The 21,183-nt window shown below is 47.4% G+C and overlaps 9 protein-coding genes across 9 annotated transcripts; 4 read left to right on the plus strand and 5 right to left on the minus strand.

Moving 5' to 3' along the window:
* Positions 1-291: 291 nt before the first annotated feature.
* BT62DRAFT_931051 (uncharacterized protein) lies at positions 292-1,012 on the minus strand. The gene is made up of 2 exons (XM_043186054.1): positions 586-1,012; positions 292-532 (listed from the first exon to the last, which is right to left on the minus strand). Exons 1-2 carry the CDS (start codon positions 692-694, stop codon positions 348-350), a joined length of 294 nt encoding a protein of 97 aa, XP_043040714.1. The 5' UTR covers positions 695-1,012; the 3' UTR covers positions 292-347.
* Positions 1,013-1,979: 967 nt separating this feature from the next.
* Positions 1,980-3,883, minus strand: BT62DRAFT_1004793 (uncharacterized protein; the record flags this gene model as incomplete). The annotated part of the gene is made up of 13 exons (XM_043177085.1): positions 1,980-2,045; positions 2,095-2,374; positions 2,430-2,450; positions 2,508-2,668; positions 2,722-2,781; positions 2,843-2,899; positions 2,947-2,991; positions 3,043-3,125; positions 3,179-3,424; positions 3,480-3,534; positions 3,588-3,606; positions 3,658-3,732; positions 3,789-3,883. 13 exons carry the CDS (start codon positions 3,881-3,883, stop codon positions 1,980-1,982), a joined length of 1,263 nt encoding a protein of 420 aa, XP_043040715.1.
* Positions 3,884-4,359: 476 nt separating this feature from the next.
* Positions 4,360-7,166, plus strand: BT62DRAFT_1018445 (Adaptor protein complex beta subunit; the record flags this gene model as incomplete). The annotated part of the gene is made up of 10 exons (XM_043178246.1): positions 4,360-4,483; positions 4,533-4,921; positions 4,975-5,256; positions 5,307-5,599; positions 5,652-5,817; positions 5,885-6,076; positions 6,135-6,311; positions 6,443-6,621; positions 6,688-6,765; positions 6,820-7,166. 10 exons carry the CDS (start codon positions 4,360-4,362, stop codon positions 7,157-7,159), a joined length of 2,220 nt encoding a protein of 739 aa, XP_043040716.1. The 3' UTR covers positions 7,160-7,166.
* Positions 7,167-7,676: 510 nt separating this feature from the next.
* BT62DRAFT_1004795 (glucan endo-1,6-beta-glucosidase) lies at positions 7,677-10,206 on the plus strand (the record flags this gene model as incomplete). The annotated part of the gene is made up of 18 exons (XM_043177086.1): positions 7,677-7,745; positions 7,794-7,947; positions 8,009-8,043; positions 8,092-8,215; positions 8,266-8,376; positions 8,434-8,532; positions 8,596-8,894; positions 8,946-8,996; positions 9,049-9,061; positions 9,117-9,134; positions 9,186-9,211; positions 9,260-9,276; positions 9,331-9,338; positions 9,391-9,546; positions 9,607-9,786; positions 9,842-9,912; positions 9,961-10,006; positions 10,067-10,206. 18 exons carry the CDS (start codon positions 7,677-7,679, stop codon positions 10,204-10,206), a joined length of 1,617 nt encoding a protein of 538 aa, XP_043040717.1.
* Positions 10,207-11,074: 868 nt separating this feature from the next.
* On the minus strand, positions 11,075-12,395 carry BT62DRAFT_1075306 (uncharacterized protein; the record flags this gene model as incomplete). The annotated part of the gene is made up of 4 exons (XM_043179106.1): positions 11,075-11,127; positions 11,203-11,410; positions 11,832-11,968; positions 12,248-12,395. The coding sequence occupies 4 exons, from the start codon at positions 12,393-12,395 to the stop codon at positions 11,075-11,077; spliced, it is 546 nt and encodes a 181-aa protein (XP_043040718.1).
* A 105-nt stretch (positions 12,396-12,500) lies between these two features.
* On the plus strand, positions 12,501-13,361 carry BT62DRAFT_892859 (uncharacterized protein; the record flags this gene model as incomplete). Its single annotated transcript, XM_043183125.1, has 3 exons — positions 12,501-12,627; positions 12,680-13,036; positions 13,090-13,361. The coding sequence occupies 3 exons, from the start codon at positions 12,501-12,503 to the stop codon at positions 13,359-13,361; spliced, it is 756 nt and encodes a 251-aa protein (XP_043040719.1).
* A 363-nt stretch (positions 13,362-13,724) lies between these two features.
* Positions 13,725-17,309, minus strand: BT62DRAFT_986544 (Na+/solute symporter; the record flags this gene model as incomplete). Its single annotated transcript, XM_043190006.1, has 23 exons — positions 13,725-14,095; positions 14,149-14,221; positions 14,284-14,523; positions 14,580-14,684; positions 14,732-14,877; positions 14,930-14,943; positions 15,004-15,033; positions 15,088-15,196; positions 15,313-15,366; positions 15,414-15,538; positions 15,595-15,771; positions 15,820-16,015; positions 16,064-16,080; positions 16,133-16,199; positions 16,254-16,305; positions 16,357-16,401; positions 16,456-16,546; positions 16,602-16,698; positions 16,751-16,828; positions 16,884-16,906; positions 16,960-16,980; positions 17,042-17,136; positions 17,276-17,309. The coding sequence occupies 23 exons, from the start codon at positions 17,307-17,309 to the stop codon at positions 13,975-13,977; spliced, it is 2,010 nt and encodes a 669-aa protein (XP_043040720.1). The 3' UTR covers positions 13,725-13,974.
* Positions 17,310-17,510: 201 nt separating this feature from the next.
* BT62DRAFT_948166 (uncharacterized protein) lies at positions 17,511-19,114 on the plus strand (the record flags this gene model as incomplete). The annotated part of the gene is made up of 4 exons (XM_043188056.1): positions 17,511-17,782; positions 17,841-18,607; positions 18,660-18,687; positions 18,734-19,114. Coding segments are annotated over exons 2-4 (1,116 nt in total), but the record flags the coding sequence as incomplete, so codon positions are not given.
* Positions 19,115-19,384: 270 nt separating this feature from the next.
* On the minus strand, positions 19,385-21,075 carry BT62DRAFT_980273 (Oxysterol-binding protein; the record flags this gene model as incomplete). Its single annotated transcript, XM_043189498.1, has 10 exons — positions 19,385-19,470; positions 19,525-19,615; positions 19,664-20,169; positions 20,225-20,385; positions 20,451-20,474; positions 20,539-20,594; positions 20,665-20,756; positions 20,822-20,904; positions 20,960-21,006; positions 21,055-21,075. The coding sequence occupies 10 exons, from the start codon at positions 21,073-21,075 to the stop codon at positions 19,385-19,387; spliced, it is 1,167 nt and encodes a 388-aa protein (XP_043040722.1).
* Between the last annotated feature and the right edge of the window lie 108 nt (positions 21,076-21,183).

Below are 21,183 nucleotides of genomic sequence, written 5' to 3' on the forward strand. Positions count from 1 at the left end.
TGAATGTGGAAACTATGATAAGGCATAAGTTCCGTCTTCGCAGGGGCCCCCGATCCTGGCTTGAACAAGTACTTACTCGTTGTTTGTACAGACATTTGGTTTTAGGTTGATTATAATTGGTCCGAGTGCCAGAAAACTATCGTAAGATCTCTCCTCAGACTACTGTACGATGTGATTGTACATGTATTCTAGGCTTGTCTATGTCAACCGTCGACGCCGTAGGACACGTCCTTCATTTCTATCTTACTATTGGCTGACAAGGGATTCTCCGAGTGAATAGTCTGTGTTCTAATGAATGGTACCTGTATCAGTCATCGAATATTATCATTGATTCCAGCCCGGCATATTCAGGCCATCGGCAGTCTTAACTTCAGTTTCCGTTTGCTACGGCTGAAGCGACGACTGGATAGAGCTTCTGAGGAACCGTGTTCATTGACTGGCAAAAGCCGGATTCCATAAGGGACATTGGAGCCGGTAGTCCGCTGGCTTTCTTCTTTTGAGAAGCTGATTTTGTGGAAGCTGAATGTACACGGTAACAGCCAACACTCGAGCAACTTTGCTTTTTTCTAATCTTGTTACGTATAGTTAGACCCCGAGTGGGTCCTGCGGTGGTGATGATGATGGCGTATAAAAATAGTCCGTTGACCGTATCTCTGCGATTCAGGTGTCCAAACTCTTTTTGAAACCCATCCATGTAGCGCTGCTGTTCCTGTTATAGGTGCACGCTGATTTCCGAGTTTTTTTTATCAAGTCCGAGTTTCGGACAGAGCAACCAACTCACTTCCAGCGTCATGACTATTGGTAATCCCCGGCTGTTCTCCAGACCTCATTATTTTCCGAGGATCTTCACACCGACGGTTCGGCGCCGTCTACAGCTATCGAATCGATAATCGGTCGAAGCCTTCATTCCAAATTTTGTATCCCACACGGCAGACGATAGTACCCCGGGGCCACGGATCGATACAGCAACATTTATCAAAAGTCGTCTTGGGGAGGGGGAGTAGATCGTTGCCCGAGATGCATTGCAATGAAAAGTAGCGGAGGTCCCGTTAACCTGCTCAATTGATCTATATCTTAAACATCTTTTTACTTCAAGAATCCAAGCTGTTCGTCGAACATTTTAGAGGAGAAAACGAAAGGCGTCTTCGATTCAAGGTCTAAACAGCCACCATCACTCTTCCGAAGTATTCATCTTCGCTAGTACAAGACGTACCCTCGAGAAGCAATAAGCATCATTTTCCTACGACTGAAGGCTTATATGCTTTTCTCTGTGAACGTCATCACCAATGCAGCAATGCAAGTTGACTTAACGTTGTCCTCATAAATATTTGAGGCCAATATCAAAGCGCACAAATCTCTTAGCTTTGGCTTTAAACAGCAACTGTTCAAGGACGATCTATTTTCGTTCTTAAGAATTCGTACCCGTTATGTATAGCATTAATAAACGACTCAGATATGGACAGCTTAAATGCATTGCTTCATATGCTGACCAGCTGTTGAAGAGGGTTCCACAACTTGCGTTACGGGACTTAGTGACTGAGGAAGCATAACTTAAGCGTAATGGGAGATAGACTCCAGAGCTTCCCTTACATTATCACTCAACTCCAACGGTGGGTACCGATCGCATAGTCTTAGCAGATAATTGTACCTAATCTTCACCATGAGATAAATTCCCTGTCTCCTAAAAGTCCGATATAAGCAGGCAACGACTGAAACAGTACTCGAAAACAAAGCGAAATTCGGAGACCCTATACGGCAGATCTCACTTTTTGCCAGTAGTGGTCAAGCTTGACGAGGGAAAATTTGAATGGACCTACCTGTTCAAGCTTCAACACCTTATTCTTGAGTGTTGACCACGTCCCGAAGACAGATATCAAGCAAAAGCACACAGAATACAGTTACATGCTCGGTTCCATTGAAGTACAAAATGGATCGTCAGTCCCAACATATGGACATGCTAAAAAGTGAATAGCGCAAATTCATTCAATGAAAGTTCCAGCGCTAGTGCTAGCAGCACTTGGCCGCTCAGAGTGATCTGGAAAATTCTGTACGAGCAGTTAGAGTCTTCACAATAGAAAACTCTATTTTACGCACTGAAACGACAGCATTTTTGGTGTCAAGACTATCTGTAGACTGACCTACAGAAACGGTCTTGAAAACCTGCACAGGCTGAGGTATTGATGGGCCAGGTTGGTGTTGGTAAATTGAACTCAAATCGTTTTCTATAGATTCCGACTCGTCCCAATATGACGTAGTATTATGGGGAGTCGTGGCTACAAATGTACTTTGATGCTCGTAGTCCTGTTGGTGTTGTTGGTGTCCACTAAACATGAGAGCACGCGAATTTATTATTCCTAGTGCTGTGTTCGCATATCTTGAATAGATTAGTTGGCGCAATGCTTTGATTATGCGATGGGGAAGCCCCTTACAGTTTGCCGAGAATAAGGAACCTGCAGCAACAACCATGTCGTCATCCGTATCGCCTTAATGGCAAAAACAACACATACCCTATGAAATGGAAGTTGTACTGTCGGTTCGTTAACCACAATACAAGCTCGCACAGAGCCACCACAGAGGTTACCAGACCTGTTTCCACTACGTAGCGTATAATTTGGGTAACAGTGTTCGTTGTATGCGAGAAGACGACTTTTGTCTCTGATTTGTAAAGCTGCAATTGAAGGACATAAACCATATGTCGCGTTCCTCTAGAATCGAACGTACTATGGTGACAATAGAAGCTGTGATCAGAACGTTGCACGCAGCACTGCCAGATAAGCACGCCTTTTAGGACCGGAGGATTAGAAATGCGGATAAGAGTTGTAATACAAATGTTGACGCGTACGTTAATGCTGGGTGCCAGCGCAAACAACTCGTTGATCCCTCGCCCTCTTAAAGAGACCTGCGTACACATCCATAAACCGCATAACGTTGAGCACATGGACATACAACTATCCCGTAATAGAAGGCCAATATACACTGCATAAGAGCAACCTATCGGGAGTCAAGTGGTGCCCAGGTAGACCAAAATGACCAAAGTCCTACCGCTTCAATGGCGAGTGCAAGCCATAATTTTTTCGTTAACGTCCATATTCGGTAGACGTAGAAGCTCTGAACCATTGCGGCAACTGTTAAGGGAGAACGTGAACTTTAGCCGGAAAGCATGGACACAGGCACCCACTGAAACCGTTCAATGCAGGGAGGGGTTCCCATGAGACATCGATTGTCGTGAGAGTGTCAGGGTCTCCCCAGCCAGTTCCAAAATTATGCCAGGCGGCGATAGTTGTGAAAATGGTGAAGACCGTCTCCAGAAGAAGTAATGACCATACTTGTGTCTGTTTGGGTGGGTGTATTGGAGTGATATGAATAGGCGCACCAAAAATCTTGAAGCCGATCTTGTCCTTCCGGAAGGTTATGTGGTAGATATCTGGATGACTCCTCTTGTCAGGATAGCTGTTCTGTGACACAGTGGATGTCCTTACACATCTGGACCAGGAGGATTCCGTAGAGGCCGTAGTCCCACATGTAACCCAAGGCCTGCAACGAGATGTCTTCCGGCGTTGCTACGCTTGAAATTGAACCCGACGTACCAGGGGCCCCGTCCTTTTACTGACATGAGCATGTCCGATCAAACGGAAGGAAATGGAGAGGCCTACTCACAGCAAAGGAACGTTGACTCCCGGGATCTCAACGGGAGCCATGGCAGTGACTGAGGAAGGAAGGAATTTGAGACAACTGTGGTCGGGTCTGAGGAAGGGTTAATGATTCTTCAAATCAGATGTGATTGCCACCGTGGGAAGACGGGCGTAGTAAAAGCAGCGGGTACGTGAGGTATTTGTGGGTCCGAAACCTTGGAAAAGAATAGGAATCGTATACGCCTGAACATCGAGACTTTCTATTCATGCGACTTGCTTCAGAAGCATCGCCGCTCTTTTCCAGCAAGAAAGGATCAAGGACGAATGACAATTGATTGAGCCCGACCGATATGCTTACTCCACTCTTCCCCGTGACTCAGTTACGAACCACTCATCCATTCCATATGGCTGCTGAATAGGCAACAAATGTCGCTTTAGTATCTTGAGAGAGGATAGATGGCGAGGAACGCACTTATTTATTAATAATGATTATTTGATGTTGAACCTCAGTGGTCACTTAAGTGCTCGCCATTGATCAGGTGTCCAAGTAGAGTAGACACTTCGTTGTTATCAGCTTGAGCCATCGCTGAAAAGATAGAATTATCGGAAAATTTCTGCCAGTCAACGGTACCGGATGGTGGTGGTTCGTGAGCACTGGCGGTGATGATCGCGTGGCATAGCTGTGCATCGTCCTTCCTTTACCGACCACCACCAATATCTGATCTTCATGAGCTTCAGGGCTCCCCGGAAAGGCGAAAACTATGAGCTCAGCGTCGATCTTAACAGTGAATACCGGGAGAAACGCAAAGATGCCATCAAGAGAACAATAGCGTCCATGACAGTGGGCAAGGGTCAGTGCATTCTGCTACAAAAATGACATTGGGCTGAATCATGCCATAGACGTCAGTGGCCTCTTCCCGGACGTCCTCAAGAACATGCAGACCGACGACCTTGAGCAGAAGAAACTCGTCTATCTCTATCTCATGAACTACGCAAAAACGCAGCCAGAGCTCGTTATTCTCGCCGTGAATACCTTCGTCAAGGACACTGATGATCCAAATCCCCTGGTCCGTGCACTTGCGATCCGTACGATGGGTGTTCTACGGGCGGAGAAGATCATCGATTACCTTTGTGACCCTCTCCAGAAATGCTTGCGCGACGAGAATCCATACGTACGCAAAACAGCTGCGCTGTGCGTTGCAAAGCTGTATGATCTGAAGCCGGAATTGGTGATTGAGAATGGGTTTCTGGAACAGTTGCATGAGATGATAGCTGACAGTAATCCAATGGTGCGTCCGCATTACTCTCTCACTTTCCATACTTGTCTCAATAGGCCTTACAGGTAGTAGCCAACACCGTTGCTGCCTTGACAGACATTCATATAGCCGCTTCTGCACAACCATCGACCTCTTCATCCGATCCGGGAATCTTCATAATATCCGCCGCTATCCTCAGCAAACTCTTGATAGCTTTGAATGAATGCTCTGAATGGGGTCGGGTGGCAATTTTGAACGCATTGGCTCGATATGAGGCCCAAGACGAGAAAGAAAGCGAGCATATATGCGAGCGTGTCGTTCCGCAGTTCCAACACGTCAATGGAGCTGTCGTGTTGGCTGCTGTGAAGGTAGATGCTTCTGTTGGAAATTTGCTATGCCTTTTCTCATATGACTATAGGTCATCATGATTCATATGCGTGGCGTCCGACGAGGGGACCTTATCAAACAACTAGTCCGCAAAATGGCACCTCCGCTGGTGACACTCCTTTCCTCTCCGCCAGAAGTGCAGTGGGTCGCGCTTCGAAACATCAATCTCCTTCTTCAAAAGCGGCCGGATATTCTGCAGAACGAAATGCGGGTTTTTTTCTGCAAATACAATGATCCTTTGTATGTGAAGGTTGAGAAATTGGAGATCATGGTGCGGTTGGCAGGCGAGAATAATGTCGATGCGCTTTTAAGCGAGCTGAAAGAGTATGTCGACATCTTCATCTCTAGAATTTGACTAAGCATTCATTTCGTACAGATATTCATCTGAGGTTGATGTAGACTTTGTTCGCAAAAGTATAAAAGCAATTGGACAGACAGCCGTCAAGATCGATGCCGCAGCAGAACGATGTGTGAATGTATTGCTTGAGCTGATTGGAACACGCGTCAGTTATGTGGTGCAAGAAGCAGTTGTGGTCATGAAGGTAGGTACTGAGGATGCTTCCTTTTTTTAGTGTCGTTAAATTTGGATCATCTGATTGCGTTTCTCAGGACATTTTCCGGAAATATCCGTCGACATATGAAGGCATTATACCGACTCTCTGCGCAAATCTTGATGAATTAGATGAGCCAGAAGCCAAGGCGTCTTTGATTTGGATCATCGGGGAATATGCTAACAAGATCGATAATGCAGACGAACTGCTAGGCATATTTGTGGACGCGTTTACTGAGGAATCATATCCCGTGGGTTTGTTCCCAGGCGGTGTCTTTATAGTTTCCTTGACATTTGAATCCCTTCCAGGTCCAACTGCAGACTTTGACCGCGGTCGTGAAACTCTTCCTGAAGAAACCAGACTCGTCGCAAGGCATCGTCCAACGGATTTTAAACACGGCGACTAAAGACTGTGATTCTCCGGATGTGCGGGATCGCGCGTATATCTATTGGAGATTACTGTCTACTGACCCAGGCGCTGCCAAAGTGAGTTCTAAACTGCATACGACAATGTGGCGCCGGAATTTCTGTTTCTGCATGCCTCAAAGGCATTACCTCTGCTGTTCCTCTTGTCGTTTCTCATACCAGTAATAAGGTGCTAAATCAAGTGATCGCAGGCCGTTGTTTTGACCCCCCGACCCCCTATTTCAATACCAAGGACTACCGTTACACCAGCACTGCTGGAAGAACTGCTTGGAGAGGTGTCAAGCCTCGCCAGTGTGTATCATAAACCTGAAGAGACGTTTGTCGGTAGGGGTAGAGTCGGAGCCGACTCGGTCCAGAAAAAAGGTGTCGAGTGAGTGATATATAGACCTATGAGCTATTTCTATCCAACGACTGACTGCATTTCTTTCCATTGCAGCAGTGGGTCCGACGATCGGTTCTCTACACAGAAAGCTCTGCAGACCGTGGCAGCTGGACAACAGGCAGAGAACTTGCTGTAAGTGGCTTATTTGGCTGTCTTTCGCGGGGGCGGGCTTAAGCATTTTAACAGCGACTTCGACGATGTGCCCGCAACGAATGGTCAGCCCTCTGGCTTGGCTGCAACGCAAGTGCTCTCACAGACTCCGGCGGCGGCGAATCTTTTGGCAGGCACATCGAGCAATCCACTGGACGACCTTGTGTCTATTTTTGGAAGCGGATCCAATGCATCACTAGCATCTGCGGGAACGCCTCAAAACACGTTTGGATTGGGCGGTCTCTCACTTGGAGGTGGAGATAGCCTGGGAGCCTTCGGATCATCGCCACCGATCATGACACCATCTGCCCCCTCACCCCCTCAGCAACCGCAGCAGCACAGTCAGCCACAGGACGATCTACTCGGGCTGTTCTAATGCGGCATCGTCGCTACTTAGATTTGCTTTCGACGTGTTTTTGTGTGGTTCGGTGAATATTGGACGGGATTTTTTCTCAGCTGCGCATGGCTATCGTATCTGAGTTTTCTGCGAGAACGGTACGTCCGATTGAACACATGACAAAGCCTGGTATGCTCTCTACTCGTGTGTAAACGGTAGACTGGCAGACTGTGCTTTGATGCCCACTTGATGGATATTTACTGTAGGGAACAGTCTAACTACTCCCGATAGACACAATATTGCATTCCACATTGCGTGAGCCTTTGTTGCACACGATCAGCGTCTGATATTCGGGGAAGGGTGTGCATTGCAATAGGTCGCTTCCCGTCAAAGCTCTCTTTATATGAACCATATGCTTGTGAACCATATGGCATATATAAGAGACACTTATCAGTGGTGCTTCTGCTGGGCTTCTCTTACCAACTCAACTTTTGTATTTGTACTCCATACAAACCGCACTTATTTGCTCGACCTTCTTTTCGTATTTTTAGCAGACATGCGTCGATTCTTCACGATCTCCCTTCTTCTCGCCACCAAGGTCGCTTCTCAACAGATTTGGGATATTGTAAGTCGACGAGCATCCGCGTTCACCTGGGATTTACACGACCCGTAGTGGCAAACGACATGGGACCGCTCCAAATTATTTACCTCGCTTAGTCCATCAACGCCCATTAATTTCGTTTCGCCTGGCACTATTGGCAGCGCCGATATCGAAGTGGACGACACGTCGACTTACCAGTCGGTGTGGGGATTTGGAGGTTCTCTCAGTGAGTAGCATATGCTCGTAATTGTCACATACAACGGACCCCAAAACTATTTGCACTCCAGCCGACTCTGCAGCCTTGATTTTGAACAACCTGAAGGTATGTCTCTTCCTTCTTGTACGGTGCCGATGGACTCAACTGCCTTAGTCAACCAATTCCGCCAACTATTGGACATTGTTGGATTACCTCTTCAATCCGACGGATGGGGCAAATGCTGCTGGGCTAAATTATATAAGAGTTCCTCTGGGCGCGTCGGATTTCTCTGCTGGACGTGCGTTGCTCGCGTTTTATGCGCATATAGGTTTTATTGACAGTACTTAGCGTACAGCTTTGATGACACTAGTGGCGACACGTCCTTCAGCAATTTCAATATCAACGATGCACCATCCTACCTTTTCTCGGTTCTCAAGGACATTTACTCTGTAAACAACCGTGCGTGTTGTTGTACTTGTGAACTTACCCAGTTGTGGTGACGGGAAATCGGGACAGTCATTAAGGTGCATGTTTTGCCATGGTCCCCACCAGGTTGGATGAAGACCACCGGAACAATGAACGGCGGATCCTTACAATCCACGTATGTTGCTTCTTGTGAGTCATTATTTATATCCAAGCATTCGTACGTATATATCTAAATGATCTTCCAAATTCTAGATGCCAACTACCTTCTCAAATGCCTCCAAGGGTTCCAAAACAATGGCATTCCACTGTACGCTATGTCCATCCAGAACGAGCCGGAGAACAGCGATTCAACCTACCCATCTTGTACCATGCCTGTCTCTGTGGAAGCTCAGATTGGGACGGCACTGAGGACCCTGATGAATGACAATGGATTCTCCTCTGTGAAGCTCATCGGGTACGAGCACAACTGGGCCGACGCTGGTACCTATCCCATTCAACTCATGGAGGCGGCAGGAGACTCATTCGCAGGGGTATCTTTCCACTGTTATGCGGTAAGTCTCCTTATACTTCATCCATAAAGCCAAGAGCTTACATGTACTTAGGGTGATGTCACTGACCAAGATACATTCCATACCGCGTACCCTACCAAAGAGGTTTGTGTTAGTTTGCAACGTGTTGATTCCGCGCGCTGAAACGTATGTTCAGATATATTTCACTGGTGAGTAAGAATGATCACTGCGAAGTGGATATATTCATTGTATATGCGCGTCCAGAGTGCACTGGAACCATCGGTAAGTCTCGGCTTTGATTATATTGCTGCATTCCCTCATCGGTTTTTTCAGGGAGTGATTGGTGGTCTGATATCAAGGTAAGTCTCTATGTTTCCTGAGGGGTACCAGCGCTCAACGATATGTAGTGGTATATGGATAATATGTAAGTCACTGCAGGCCGGTTACTGAAGATGCTGATCGTTGTTGTCCTCTGCAGCTTCATAGGTAATTTCTGAGACTGCTCTACCCTGCTCCTCTTGACACCATGCATACACAGGATCGATAACACACAACTCCCATTCAGGCCTTATGTGGAACATTGCTCTAGATGGAAGTGGCGATCCCGTGTACCCCGGAACGGACAGCTGTGGGGGCGGTTGTCGGCCCATTGTCCAGGTCAACAGTGACGGAACTTACAGCCTGAACCAAGAATGTAAGCCAATCCTTGCTTCTGCCCTTCGGCCCCGAAAACACTAAATCGACTTATATTTAGTCTATTCCATGGCCCAGGCATCTAAAGCTATCATTCCGAAGGACACAGGTGGGCCCTTTGGAAAGCGAGTGGGAGTCACCGTGGGTGGAAGCTTGAGCTGGGCACTCCAAGTGGGAGCATATGTCACAGAAAGGGTTTCTTCGACCGACTGGCTAAGGTACTCTTTGGTCGTTTTGAACTGTGGGTGATGGATGCTATTGAACGATCAATAAATTGATAGTTCTGATGCACTTAGGGGATGATACAACGAATGGTACTTGGGACCCAACACCCGTGCAGACGACCATCGAGTTCAGGGGTATGCAGGTAAGCTGGTCATTTATTTATAAGTACCGAATATCGATATTATCACAGGCTACATACACTTTCCCTGTTGGTGTCACTACGCTCTGGTGGTATGGTACGTGTTTCGCAAGTTTTAGCATTTAGAGTGAACATTTGCTCATGATCTTCCCTGTAGCCGCGCCCACATCGTCACTAAATGCCACGGTTGCACAAGAGCCATTTGAGATCTTCGCGGAGACTCAGCCATTGAAGGAGAAGATCTTCGCACCTTATGCTTGGCTACACAAGTTTGTGACTCAAATTGGGATCAGTTGAAGGACAGAGAGAGAAGCCAATATTTGTTTCATTCAAGACACGATTATGTATTCTTGTTCACGACCCGGGATGACAAGCATCGACTATTTCTAAGCATACTCCTAATAGCGTAATTCATATAATACATGTTGGATTTCATGCGAAAAGGGATCTGAATTCGGACAGAATAAACTAGATAGATAGTTTACACTGCGGAGTCCAGACCAGAAGGTGGGGCTGAGCATAATAAGATGTAATTGGTATTCCACAATCTAGTGTATTCGTGACGTACTTGATTGTCTACTGATATCACAACTGGAATATAGGCCGAGCTCACGGTGAACTTGAGGATAGTCGGCTTCGAGATCATACGAGCTCCAAGTCCATTACTGTACATTGAATTAGTCGGGTCCTTTTGGACGAACAGACACTACATACATTGATGAAATCTAGTCGGGGCACAATAGACCAGCAAGAATGGAGGTCGCAGTGATGCGCAATGGCCTTATTGCCCCAAACACGTTGAAACTACAGCAGGAGTTAACCAGATGAGACCACCGGGAGCCCGCCAGCCACTTTGTGAGCGTGGTATCAGCTACCCCACATCAAATGAGGCCTTAAATGTCACGGCGTACTTCTCCAGAGCACAGTCGGAACCGTAACGGCTCCACCTACGGCCATTGTGAGAGAAAGAAGGTGGTAGCGCATGGTACTAGGTGGTGCCTCGATCTCGGTGGACATCACGAATAAGTCTGCAATGAATTTACTGGAGAAGCAAAGTCACGTCGTATATCAATCTTGCCTATGTACGGATGGCAAAGCAGCTTTTGTCGGTCGGCACATTTAACATCTGTGAGATACTGATGGCCCTTTGAGCAGCCTGAAATGTTCAGTGAAGATTTGGAACAATGATGAGTTTCTCGGCGATCTTCGATTGCGCATCTGCTGGGTACGCGGCATTTGCCAAGAAAATCAGTCAGATGTAGAAGGAGGACTGGAATCTTGCGCTGGTTGTACAAACAATCGCGATAGCAGCACGATTGTTCGGAAAGTAATCGCTAGCGACATGAGTCCCCCAGAAATTGTGAACCCCAGAATTGAACCCTGAGCACGGGTTCTTTCTAATCATCGCGAAGGGAACGTCGAGCTGGCTGAGACGTACCGTGCGGCGGGTTGACGGACCAAGAGCGGATTCATAGCCAAAGTGCAAGGAGGTCGTTGCTAGCTGCCGTTGGTTGTTGACTCATAGGCTAGACTTTAACCAGGGTCTGAAGCCTGTCCAAGGGCCCTAACAGTCTGATGGGTTTCCCCTGCCGGGGATTCGTTGAATTTGGGAACTTGGTAACCGAAAGATGTCTGGCAAAGAAGGAAATGAATGCCCAGTAGATAGAATTCTCTAGAATTCATCCAGTTCAGACTAAAGGCTGACTAATGGATGCGAATAATAGCAGCAGATATCCGAATCATTGAGCTTGAAGTTTTGGAACTTGACTCTTAGCAACGAAGTGGGATTAAACGAGCTAGGAAGCTGAAGCACCCGGCGGAAGTTGTGCAGGCATGAGGATACTAATCCTCAAATTCTGCCGTTACAGCTCACTGCTTTGCAAACTCTAAAGGGTTTCTGATGAGGCATAGAATCGCTTCACGGCTGAGGTCATTGAGGAGCTACTGAGGGCAAAAACTTGAGTAGAACCGTCATTCACCGCCGCGGGTGTCGCATCTGTCAAACTCGGCACCAAGGCTGTCGGCCCGGCACAGGCACAGACTCCCGCCATTTCAATTCCTCGACGTCAACCGTCAGCCGTACCGCTCTTCAAGCTTCAAGCTAGAAACTTACTAGTTATCGCGAATTCTCTCTCAAATAGTTTATTGAACAGGTCGAATCAATCTTTGAATTCACTCCGGACGTTAAATGCAATATACAAATTACGGGAAGGGCTTAGCCCGTCTGAACCCTCGGAAAAATGGATTCTTTCATTTCCTTACCGCTCAGTAGCACTATCTTCGAGGCACCCGTATAAACGCAAGTTTCCCATGCCTTCCCCCCTCAGTGAGCCCTTACTTTCCTTAAACGCGTTATCTGGTCGTACTAATGCCGTGATTTTCGACTTTTTCCCAGTAACGAACAAGCAAATGTCTAAAGTCAAACGGTCGCCGAGATCGTGTTGAGCAAAGCCACAGCGGCGTAATATAGTACGCATCGGGGGCATTTCCGGTTGCTATCGAACAGTCAAAAGAGCGTTCTAATCCCAAAGTGGGGCATTGTCAATGATAAAAGAGGCATTTTCGTAGCGTTTTTCCATTTCTCATCCATCATGGTCTCATCGTGCACCTACGTACTTTCTAATAATGTTAATATTTTCTTCACTGATAGTGGTCCTCCACCTGGTTCCGGTGACTACACTACTCTTGTCATGTTGCATGGCAGCGCCTTTACAGGTGGTAAGTAGCATTGTTACATCCATCGAAGAATGACTGATCATGTCCTCCGCAGATACATTTGAGAAGCTTCACGGACTCGCTCACAAGGCCAACCTACGCACCGTTATCTGGAATCGTAGAGACTATCCTGGTTCTACTAGATACTCCGATAACGAGCTCCAACAACTGCGTAACGGAGAAAAGACATTCCTGGATCACCTTGCTATTCACATGGGAGAGTTCCTTCTACAATTCATTGAGAAGGAAGCCATACCCAAGATCAGTCGCGACCGTAAACTGGGAGGATTCGCCGTTTTGGGGTGGTCAATGGGTGCCACAACCGCCATGGCTTTGTTTGCCGATGCCGATCTTCTGTCCCGTGCCCAGTACGACATACTAGAGCTCTATATCAAAGACCTTATCTTATACGGTGAGATTCCCTTTGATGTCGATCAAGCTGCGATCTAAACGAGTTGCATATAGATCCGCCATCCGTATCGCTCGGTATACAGGTTCCCGATGATGCAAAGCCGTACAATCCGTGGGTTGATCCCGAGTACAAGACAGCTGAGGAACTCTATGGGAACTTTTGCCAATGGGTCACTGGTTATTATGATCACCCCAGTTGCCCGACCATTTATAATATGGACTTTCGTAAACGAGCCGATCAGCGATCATCTACTTCTTGGACACCAGAACAATGGGCAAAGTATTACGACGAAGGAGCAGCGGTAAGGTCCGAGATATATATGTAAAGTGTTTCATTTCACTAGATTCTACCTTTTTTCATGAAATGCGTCGATAGGTATACCCCACCAATGTCACCGAAGATTAAAGAGCTGGCTCATAATGTTTTATATAACGAGAGTGTGATCTACACTTTTTTCCCTAATGTTCCCGTAACCTATTTGGTAGCGACTCGGTCGACATGGCAGTGTGTTTGGTCGGATATTGTGACTAAGAGACTTCACCAGGAGTACTCTGACGAAGGGCATAAGATCCGCCCCATACGTTTTGTGACGATTGAAGGAGGCAATCACTTTGTGAGTCAATTATGATCTTTGTGCTCTAGGCGCACCCTTCTGAACCTCTTTCTCCAGGTTCATTACGATGAACCCGAAAAACTAGTTGATTCTATTCTTGCTGGCATTCGAGTGTAAGAGGGGGTGCCTAACAAGCTTGTTCAGCAACATGTGCACTCAGTACCTAAGATGCCGGGAGAGAAGGATATCCGACTACGCTACATACAGCAAGCATATGTGTAACTGTACCATATATGAGATATACTGGGATAGTTACAGCTAACCTCTTCAGTCAAAGTACCGCATGACTGGATTCCACGCAATCCCTCAATGGGACAACGGTGCTTCATGGTACCCTTTGGCCTCTCATGGCTTGGTAACTCCCATATAGAATGTGCGCGATCTGGTCTTTTGATTCCCAGATGGGAAGCAACACCGACCAAGTTCCACTCATCAAAGCCCATATGCTATCGAAACCATCAATTTCATCTGTCGAGGGGATAATAGCACCAATACCTACATGGTAACCGAGGCCCAAAATTTATAAAATTGTTTATCATAGACATAATGGGAAAAGAACATAGGAATGGGTACTAGGCGGAATTCATCGCGACGTGAGCATATAGACCCGTGTCTGCTGAAGACAGGAACATACCAATGATTGCCACGATCGTAGTCAATGTTAAAGAATAATAAGCGGCTCTCTTGAACGCGGCTTGCAGCGTTTTCATGTCTAGTTCACTTTTAAAGGCCTGGGATCCTGCCTCGTCGGCTTCTACGGCTGTATTGACATCGTCCTTCTTGTCCTGTACATTCTCGGAGGCTCCATCACTGTCGTCAGAGTCGTCCAAACGAGCGATTCCCCTGGTGCCTTGGAAATCATAATTTGCTGGATCTAAAAGTTGAAGAAGGCGTCTAATCAATATCACAGTGGCAGAGGGGGGTTCTCACTTAACAATGATATACAAACAGTGATAATCCCGGAAAACAGAAAACCTGTGAGGCCGCTGCACACAGCCGAGTATGGTTTTGCTAGATTCGTGATGTTGATGATACCTAAAGATCCTCAGTGACCTCGCTCAACACCGTACGTAGTCTCACACCGTAAATTTTCCAGCACCCAATGATCCAAGCTGTCAGGCCCAGGACTGCACCCAGTATCGCGCCAAGGCATATCGCAATCGATGTCAGCTTTCGCCAAGTTACGGTCAGGGTGATCGGAATGACGGCTGGACTCAGGATGACTCCTCTGGATACCACCGTCGGCAAATGAACGAAGGAATCAAGAACGGGTAACGTACTGAACGTAGAAAAGCTTTTGTAGCCGCGAACGATTCAGTGCTGAGTATCTTCATGATGCACATGATGCACGCACCCAACCGAGATCTACGCCAGCCTTATTCAGCTACTCGGAGTTATATCTCAGCTGGGAAAAGTAATCCTGAGAGAGTTACTCAACGATAACGGCCCAGCAACCCATCCACACGGCCCAGAAGCAGATAAAGTAGTGAGAGACACGAACAATCTCAGCTCCTTTAGCACTCGGTTTGAAGTAAGTTCGGTAGATGCTGGTTGAAGAGGGTGATTACCACACTCAGATTTGAATAAAACGATATACCTACTCGTAAGAGCTACGATAGACATCTGATCAGGGCGAGAAACCAAGCAGGAGGAGCTCACGTACAAGAGGCTTGAAACGGCAATGAGCTCTGCGCTCGCAGCAGAGGTTACGGCCATGCTAGGACATGATCAAGATATGCACGACAACAGCATGGCGTGGCGTACAATACCACCAACAACACGGCAACGGCACCACCCTTTCCCATCAATACTGCCGCTGCTGCAGGGGCAGCTAACCCCGCACTCGTCTGAGACTCGGAGAGCGGGTTAGGGTATGTGGGGAAATCCGGCTAAAGCATGGAACCTGAATTTCTGCTTAAGGTGAATATTATAACCAAAGACCAACATGGTGCAATAGTGCCCTTGCTGCTAAGCCTAGACATGAGGCAAAAGCGAAAGGGATGGCAAACCAGGAAAGGCCACCCAGCATCTGATAGAAACGTGCTCTTTTAAACAGTACGACAGCAGAGAAAAGAACGCCTACATATGCCTTTGTCGTCGAGGAAGGGTGGCTTGCGATTGCCTGCAGAGCGTCAGTGTGTACAGCAGCTACTGGTGTAGATGGACATACACGCTGCCAATAACCTTGATCACAAAACACGCCAGAGAATCCAGACAGAATGGTCGCGGCGCCGAATACTAATCCTTGGTTGCTCTTCATGGTCAGGTAACTGCCATTTTGATTCCCCTCGACTGGCGTTTCTTCTCCTGCTGCCACCAGGAGGTCGTATAAACCTGATAGACCACCTGTGTCCGACGAAGTACCACTATGCTGTGACGTTAGGGGTGCATCTAATTGTGTAACTTTGACATACTAGGCCCGGAAGAGAAACTGGAGAGGTTACTATTAGGTGAGGGAAATTCGACTCGAGAGAAATGTTTACGATGTAGATGACGACAAATAGAATCACTGTATGGCTCCAATCGCATATAAAAGTCGCACGAAGGCCACTGGGAGTCAAGTTGGTCTTGAAGTGCCACAGGAGTCGGGACAGGACAACGTACCCAACAAGGACATATATCGCAATCCCGATTGGAAGTAAGAAACATGCAGCTACTGAGATAACCAATCGTCAAGTAGTATACGGTCAAAGAGATGGAGTAGTACCTGTGTTCATGCCTGTCAATGCAGTGACTGTCGCGGCCCCGCCAACTAAGAAAAGGGTACAATTGAAACGGGTATTCAATATAGACAGTGCAGACGTACGTAGTAGCGAACCGCATACCATCATGATGCAGGTGAAAGCATAGAACGTGAAGAGGATATGGGGACCCATCCCGAATCGAGCTCGAACGATCTTGCAGCAGAATAATGATAAGAACAGGTGGGCCTAATAGATCCTATTTGTATACCTCGAGGAAAGTATGAGCTCCGTTTGCGTTCATTTTTACTTTGGCAGCTACCATGCCGAAGATGGCCAATTGAATGGTTCCTCCGACACCATACCACCTACGACCGTTTTGGATTAAGAAGATATGGGGGAAGGCAGGGATTAATTCACCAAGGTCCCGAAACACCGAATGTATATGCAGCTGTACTTGATTGTAGCAAGGTTGCACTCCAGGTCCATGCGCTGACACTGATTGTACGCTCTTCTTGAGTCCAGGTGTATGATGATAAAAGGTAACACTCACATCCCACAGCACACCAAGCCTGGCTGAGGAAAAATGTCAGCTGGGCTTGACTTGATTTATTTAATCCAGTGCAAACCTTTACGCTTCTTGATGCGCTCTGCAGTAAATATGAGCACTGGTATCCCAGAGAGACGGATATGAAGCAGTCTAGGGCCTACCGTGAATTCCTCCGAAGATGAGGGTGAGATGTCGGTGAACTTTGCTTGTAGGTACGTCAAAAGCAGCATGACCGCTGCGAAGAAAAATCCAACGCCTATCACACTGTATAAGCGCAAAACTTGTATGCATGAATACAAATGACGTACCCACTACGACGCCATAACCAACACTTTGGTCTGCCAGGAGCACACAGTTCGCATCCAGATCCTTAGCAGCATAAACACATAACTCACTAAGCAAAGGCCTAAATTCGGTTTCGACAGACATGGAGGAACGGAGAGGACTAGGTCATAGATAAAGCAGCTGCACAATCAAGGTCCGGGAGGTAAGGGTTAATGGGAAACTTTTGACATTTAAGTTTCCAGTCTGATGGTCGGAGATAACGTTGCCCGAAGAAGACGTTTATATTCAGAAGCATATCTACTAGTGTAGGTAAGTCCCGCGTCGAGTGGAATTGGACATCGTTCTATTGAGAATCCAGGTGGAAACGAAGGAAGCTGAATTGAAAGAGCCAAATTAATGACGTTTTCACAGATGAAACAGTATTAATCGGGATTTCAGTAGCACACGGTGTGTAAACCATCCCGAAAATGACCTTCGAGATTGAGAAAAAATAAGTAATTTAATCACGTGGTCGTAGTAGCTGGCACCTATTAGGCTGGTTGTATTGGTGAATTTAAGAGCGATAACGAACTTCCTGTACCAACTTGTAAAATTTATTTCGTAGAAAGTGGGCAAAGTTGAGCATCTCTTTTACATCTGTCCTTGTTTGGCCCCAACCCTGATGCTTTTCAATAGCCATCATGATCCCGAGTAAAATCCACTTTATTTCCTTTATTTTCCTTGCCGGGAACAGCGATGGTGGACGAGCGGCGTCCATTTTCCTACTCTCTGCATTCGTTGCTTCCCCAGATCTTGGTTATATCTTTGGCGATACCACCAACGCCCTACCGACGTTTGCTATTTCTTCCCATCTTTGTTATTGCTTACTACCTTGTTTACCACACGACTACGGGCGATATCCTGTCTGACCTATCCATCGGTGCGACCGTCCCCCCCCTCGTTGCCAGCGCCCTCGACTACATCCTCCTCACCGAACCCCAAATGGAACTGTTCCAGACTGGGCAGATCATCCCCCAGGCAGCCTTTCCAGACTTGCAATCGCGTCTTAAATGGAGCTTGTGCCTCCTCACCAGTCAAAGAGGCATTGGATGGGCACACGAAGCGCCCAATCTCCCAGCCTCGCCGTACACGGCTGCCACATCCCGATGGCGCTTCGTCCTCGACCGGATAGTGCAGAGTGCAGTGTGGTTGATTCTTTGGGACGCTGCAGCAATGTACACGCGGTACCGGCCTTCCTTCTATATCAGCGGTTCTGAGGAAACGACGTTCCTGGGCAAGTGTGCTTTCGTGTGGGGTTGGGGAGTGCCGGCGATTGCGGCGCTGACGATAAATCACGCGTTGCTCAGTGCAGCAATGGTGGCTATAGACAAGTGGGATGTGCAGACATGGCGACCGTTCTATGGGAGCTGGTCGGAAGCATATACGGTGCGCCGGTTCTGGAGGTGCATCTGTTCCAAGTTGATACTGCAATTGCCGCTGAAATTTATGTGTTAGCCGGACCTGGCACCAACTCCTTCGAAGGGTGCGTTCAATTTCTTGACCTTTCACCAAGTCTTACGCCTTCACAGAACATAACCACCCCAGGCCATCGCCTTGTCTCCCAGCTTTCCCTCCCAAAAGACTCCGTCCTTGCAGGGTACATCAAACTATACACCGCCTTTTTCGTGTCGGGATGGATTCATCACAGCTCTGACTACATGGTCCTGGGGTACCACGGCGGGGCGCTCAAGTTTTTCATGTCCCAGGCGCTCTGTATCACAGTGGAGAGCGCCGTCCTGGCTTTGGGTCGGCGCTTAGGCCTCGTGGGCAGTCGTAATCTGCTCTGGCGCATCGTAGGGTATATTTGGGTTCAATCATGGTTCGCCATGTGCTTGCCCATGTATATCAACCCACAGAATAGGGCAGGGGTATCAGAGGCTGGTGTCAACCCTGGAATTATCGAAGGGCTCTGGAAGTGGTGGATTACCACCCAACAGTAGATAGTTTGGATATCCTAAATTTTTTTGGGTTATAGAGTGACTTGATTCAAAGATTATCGTATTGAACTTCGGGTATATTCTTTTCTAGACAAGCAAAAAATGGGTTCGGTCGCAACGCATGACAATTTGTCCTTCTATTATAAGAGTAAACAACTGTCCGGAAAAAGTACACAAAGCTCTCCAATTAAAATGCCAGCAATATTTACGCTAATAGTAGAATGTACACACCCTCCAAAATGTCTAGCCAGATGTAGGCCAAGTGTCCTGGAAGACATAAGCATCTTCTGTAGGAGGACTGATCTTTGCAATCCTCCCTAGTCGTTCGTCTACCAGGAAAACAAATCAGAAGCAATACAATCACTTATCGAAGAGGAACGTACAGGTAGGGTCATTATCGATATGCTCAAAATGTTTAAGCTTCCAAGTGGTCTTGGCAGCAATTTCGTCCTTCCTCCTTTGCCTTTGATCATTCTAAAGAACCTTATTAGCAGATTGAAAACATATCAACGTGATACTTACCTCAATCTTTGTCTTTTCCCTACTCGCGAGCTCGAAATCGCCTTCTCTGATACCTTTCGCTACCAGATTCCACAACTTTCTGCTCTCAAACTCCCCCATCTCACCGCCTTCCTCACCACCAATAACTGTTACCTCCTCCTTCGGGCCCGTGACATCGTGGAACTCCCTTCCAGATCGAGGACCACCAATAAACTTGCTAATTGTATGCCACAGCCCTTCGATGACGTGATCTTTCCCCCCGCCACCACACCCAGGTACTGGAGTAAGGATGGCCTTAAATGAGTGAGATTTACCTGTGAAGTAACCTCGGCCCTTGTAATCGATCGTCGCGACGTAGTTGCCCCCGATGATGTAGGTGTTCTCCGCAAGCTCGATATAGGGTGAGCCGTACCACAGGCCGTCTATCCGTAATCGAGGAAGCGTGATGAGATACTCAATGGGTTTTCCAGATGGAGGCGTTACGGTAAGGATCGCATGTCCGATTTGCTTGACGATGATGGAACCTCCTGCACGAACTCTTACATTCAGCCAACGACGTAAATATATTTTACACACGCCTACCACTGAAACTGGTCTTCTGGGCGTTGTGTCCTACCAACTTGACGCCCTTGCTCTTGTTTTGGATAACATACGCGGTTATGGGTGGATGGTGCGAAACTTGCTCAACCAACAGATCCGTCCGACCACGTCCGTTTCGATCAGGCCATTGACCATAGAACAACCTGGATCGTCACAGGGGTCAGAAGCTGGTATGAGGGGATACCAGGTGGGAAACGCGTGGACTGACTCTCCAAGAACCGGATTCAATGGTCTATGAGGAGGTTAATGGCTGGAGGGTGAGTGATCGTTTAATGAAGAAGGGGGAGACGATTCACTTCTTCTCAGAGCCCATAGATTCATTTCGTGAGGTATACTGACCTTTGAGGGTGCTCTGTGGTAAGACGATTTACTAATGGTCAGGGTTGCCAGTAACTTTAAGAATCAAGGAAGCAAAGACGTACGATGAACCACTCAAGTACAGCAAGTGCGCGCTCCTCATCCGTCGCCGCATCTGAAATGGCGGCAAATAATTCTGGACGTTCACACCAGTATGCTGATAATAGTGTTAAGGCCCGGATACGTGAATAACATGCACCATCACAATATTGAACTACACACCAGGGAATTCCGTAAGGGATACGGGCGACAGGATAAATGGCGGCGCAGTCATCGATGAGAGGTCTCCTGAAAAAGAGGCGATCCTACGTATGCAACGACTGAGCCCGCCTGCAGTATAACAGCTGATGCAGCACGCACGTTCTGAGAAACGATGTCCAGCTGCTGCGCTGGGCGGCGGGAACGGCCTAGAGACCCTGTTCAGCATCGTTGGCGACAGCGAGCAGGGAGCATACTTCTCCGACTTGGTCAGACATGGCGGAAGTGATGATGGTGGTAGTGGCGTGAGTCTGGTAGACGGATGATGAAATTGCCGATTTTGGCACCACTGTTACGTCATGAATCGCCTTTCGCCATCTTCTGGC

This window comes from Guyanagaster necrorhizus (genome assembly GCF_019112545.1).
Source record: "Guyanagaster necrorhizus MCA 3950 unplaced genomic scaffold BT62scaffold_10, whole genome shotgun sequence".
In the NCBI taxonomy this organism is placed as follows: Eukaryota; Fungi; Basidiomycota; class Agaricomycetes; order Agaricales; family Physalacriaceae; genus Guyanagaster; species Guyanagaster necrorhizus.

Coding starts and splice junctions, on each gene's coding strand:
- BT62DRAFT_931051 (XM_043186054.1), bottom strand. CDS start 694: ATGGATGGGTTTCAAAAAGAGTTTGGACACCTGAATCGCAGAGATACG. Junction 533..585: donor AGGACCCACTCGGGGTCTAA/CTATACGTAACA, acceptor GTTGGCTGTTAC/CGTGTACATTCAGCTTCCAC.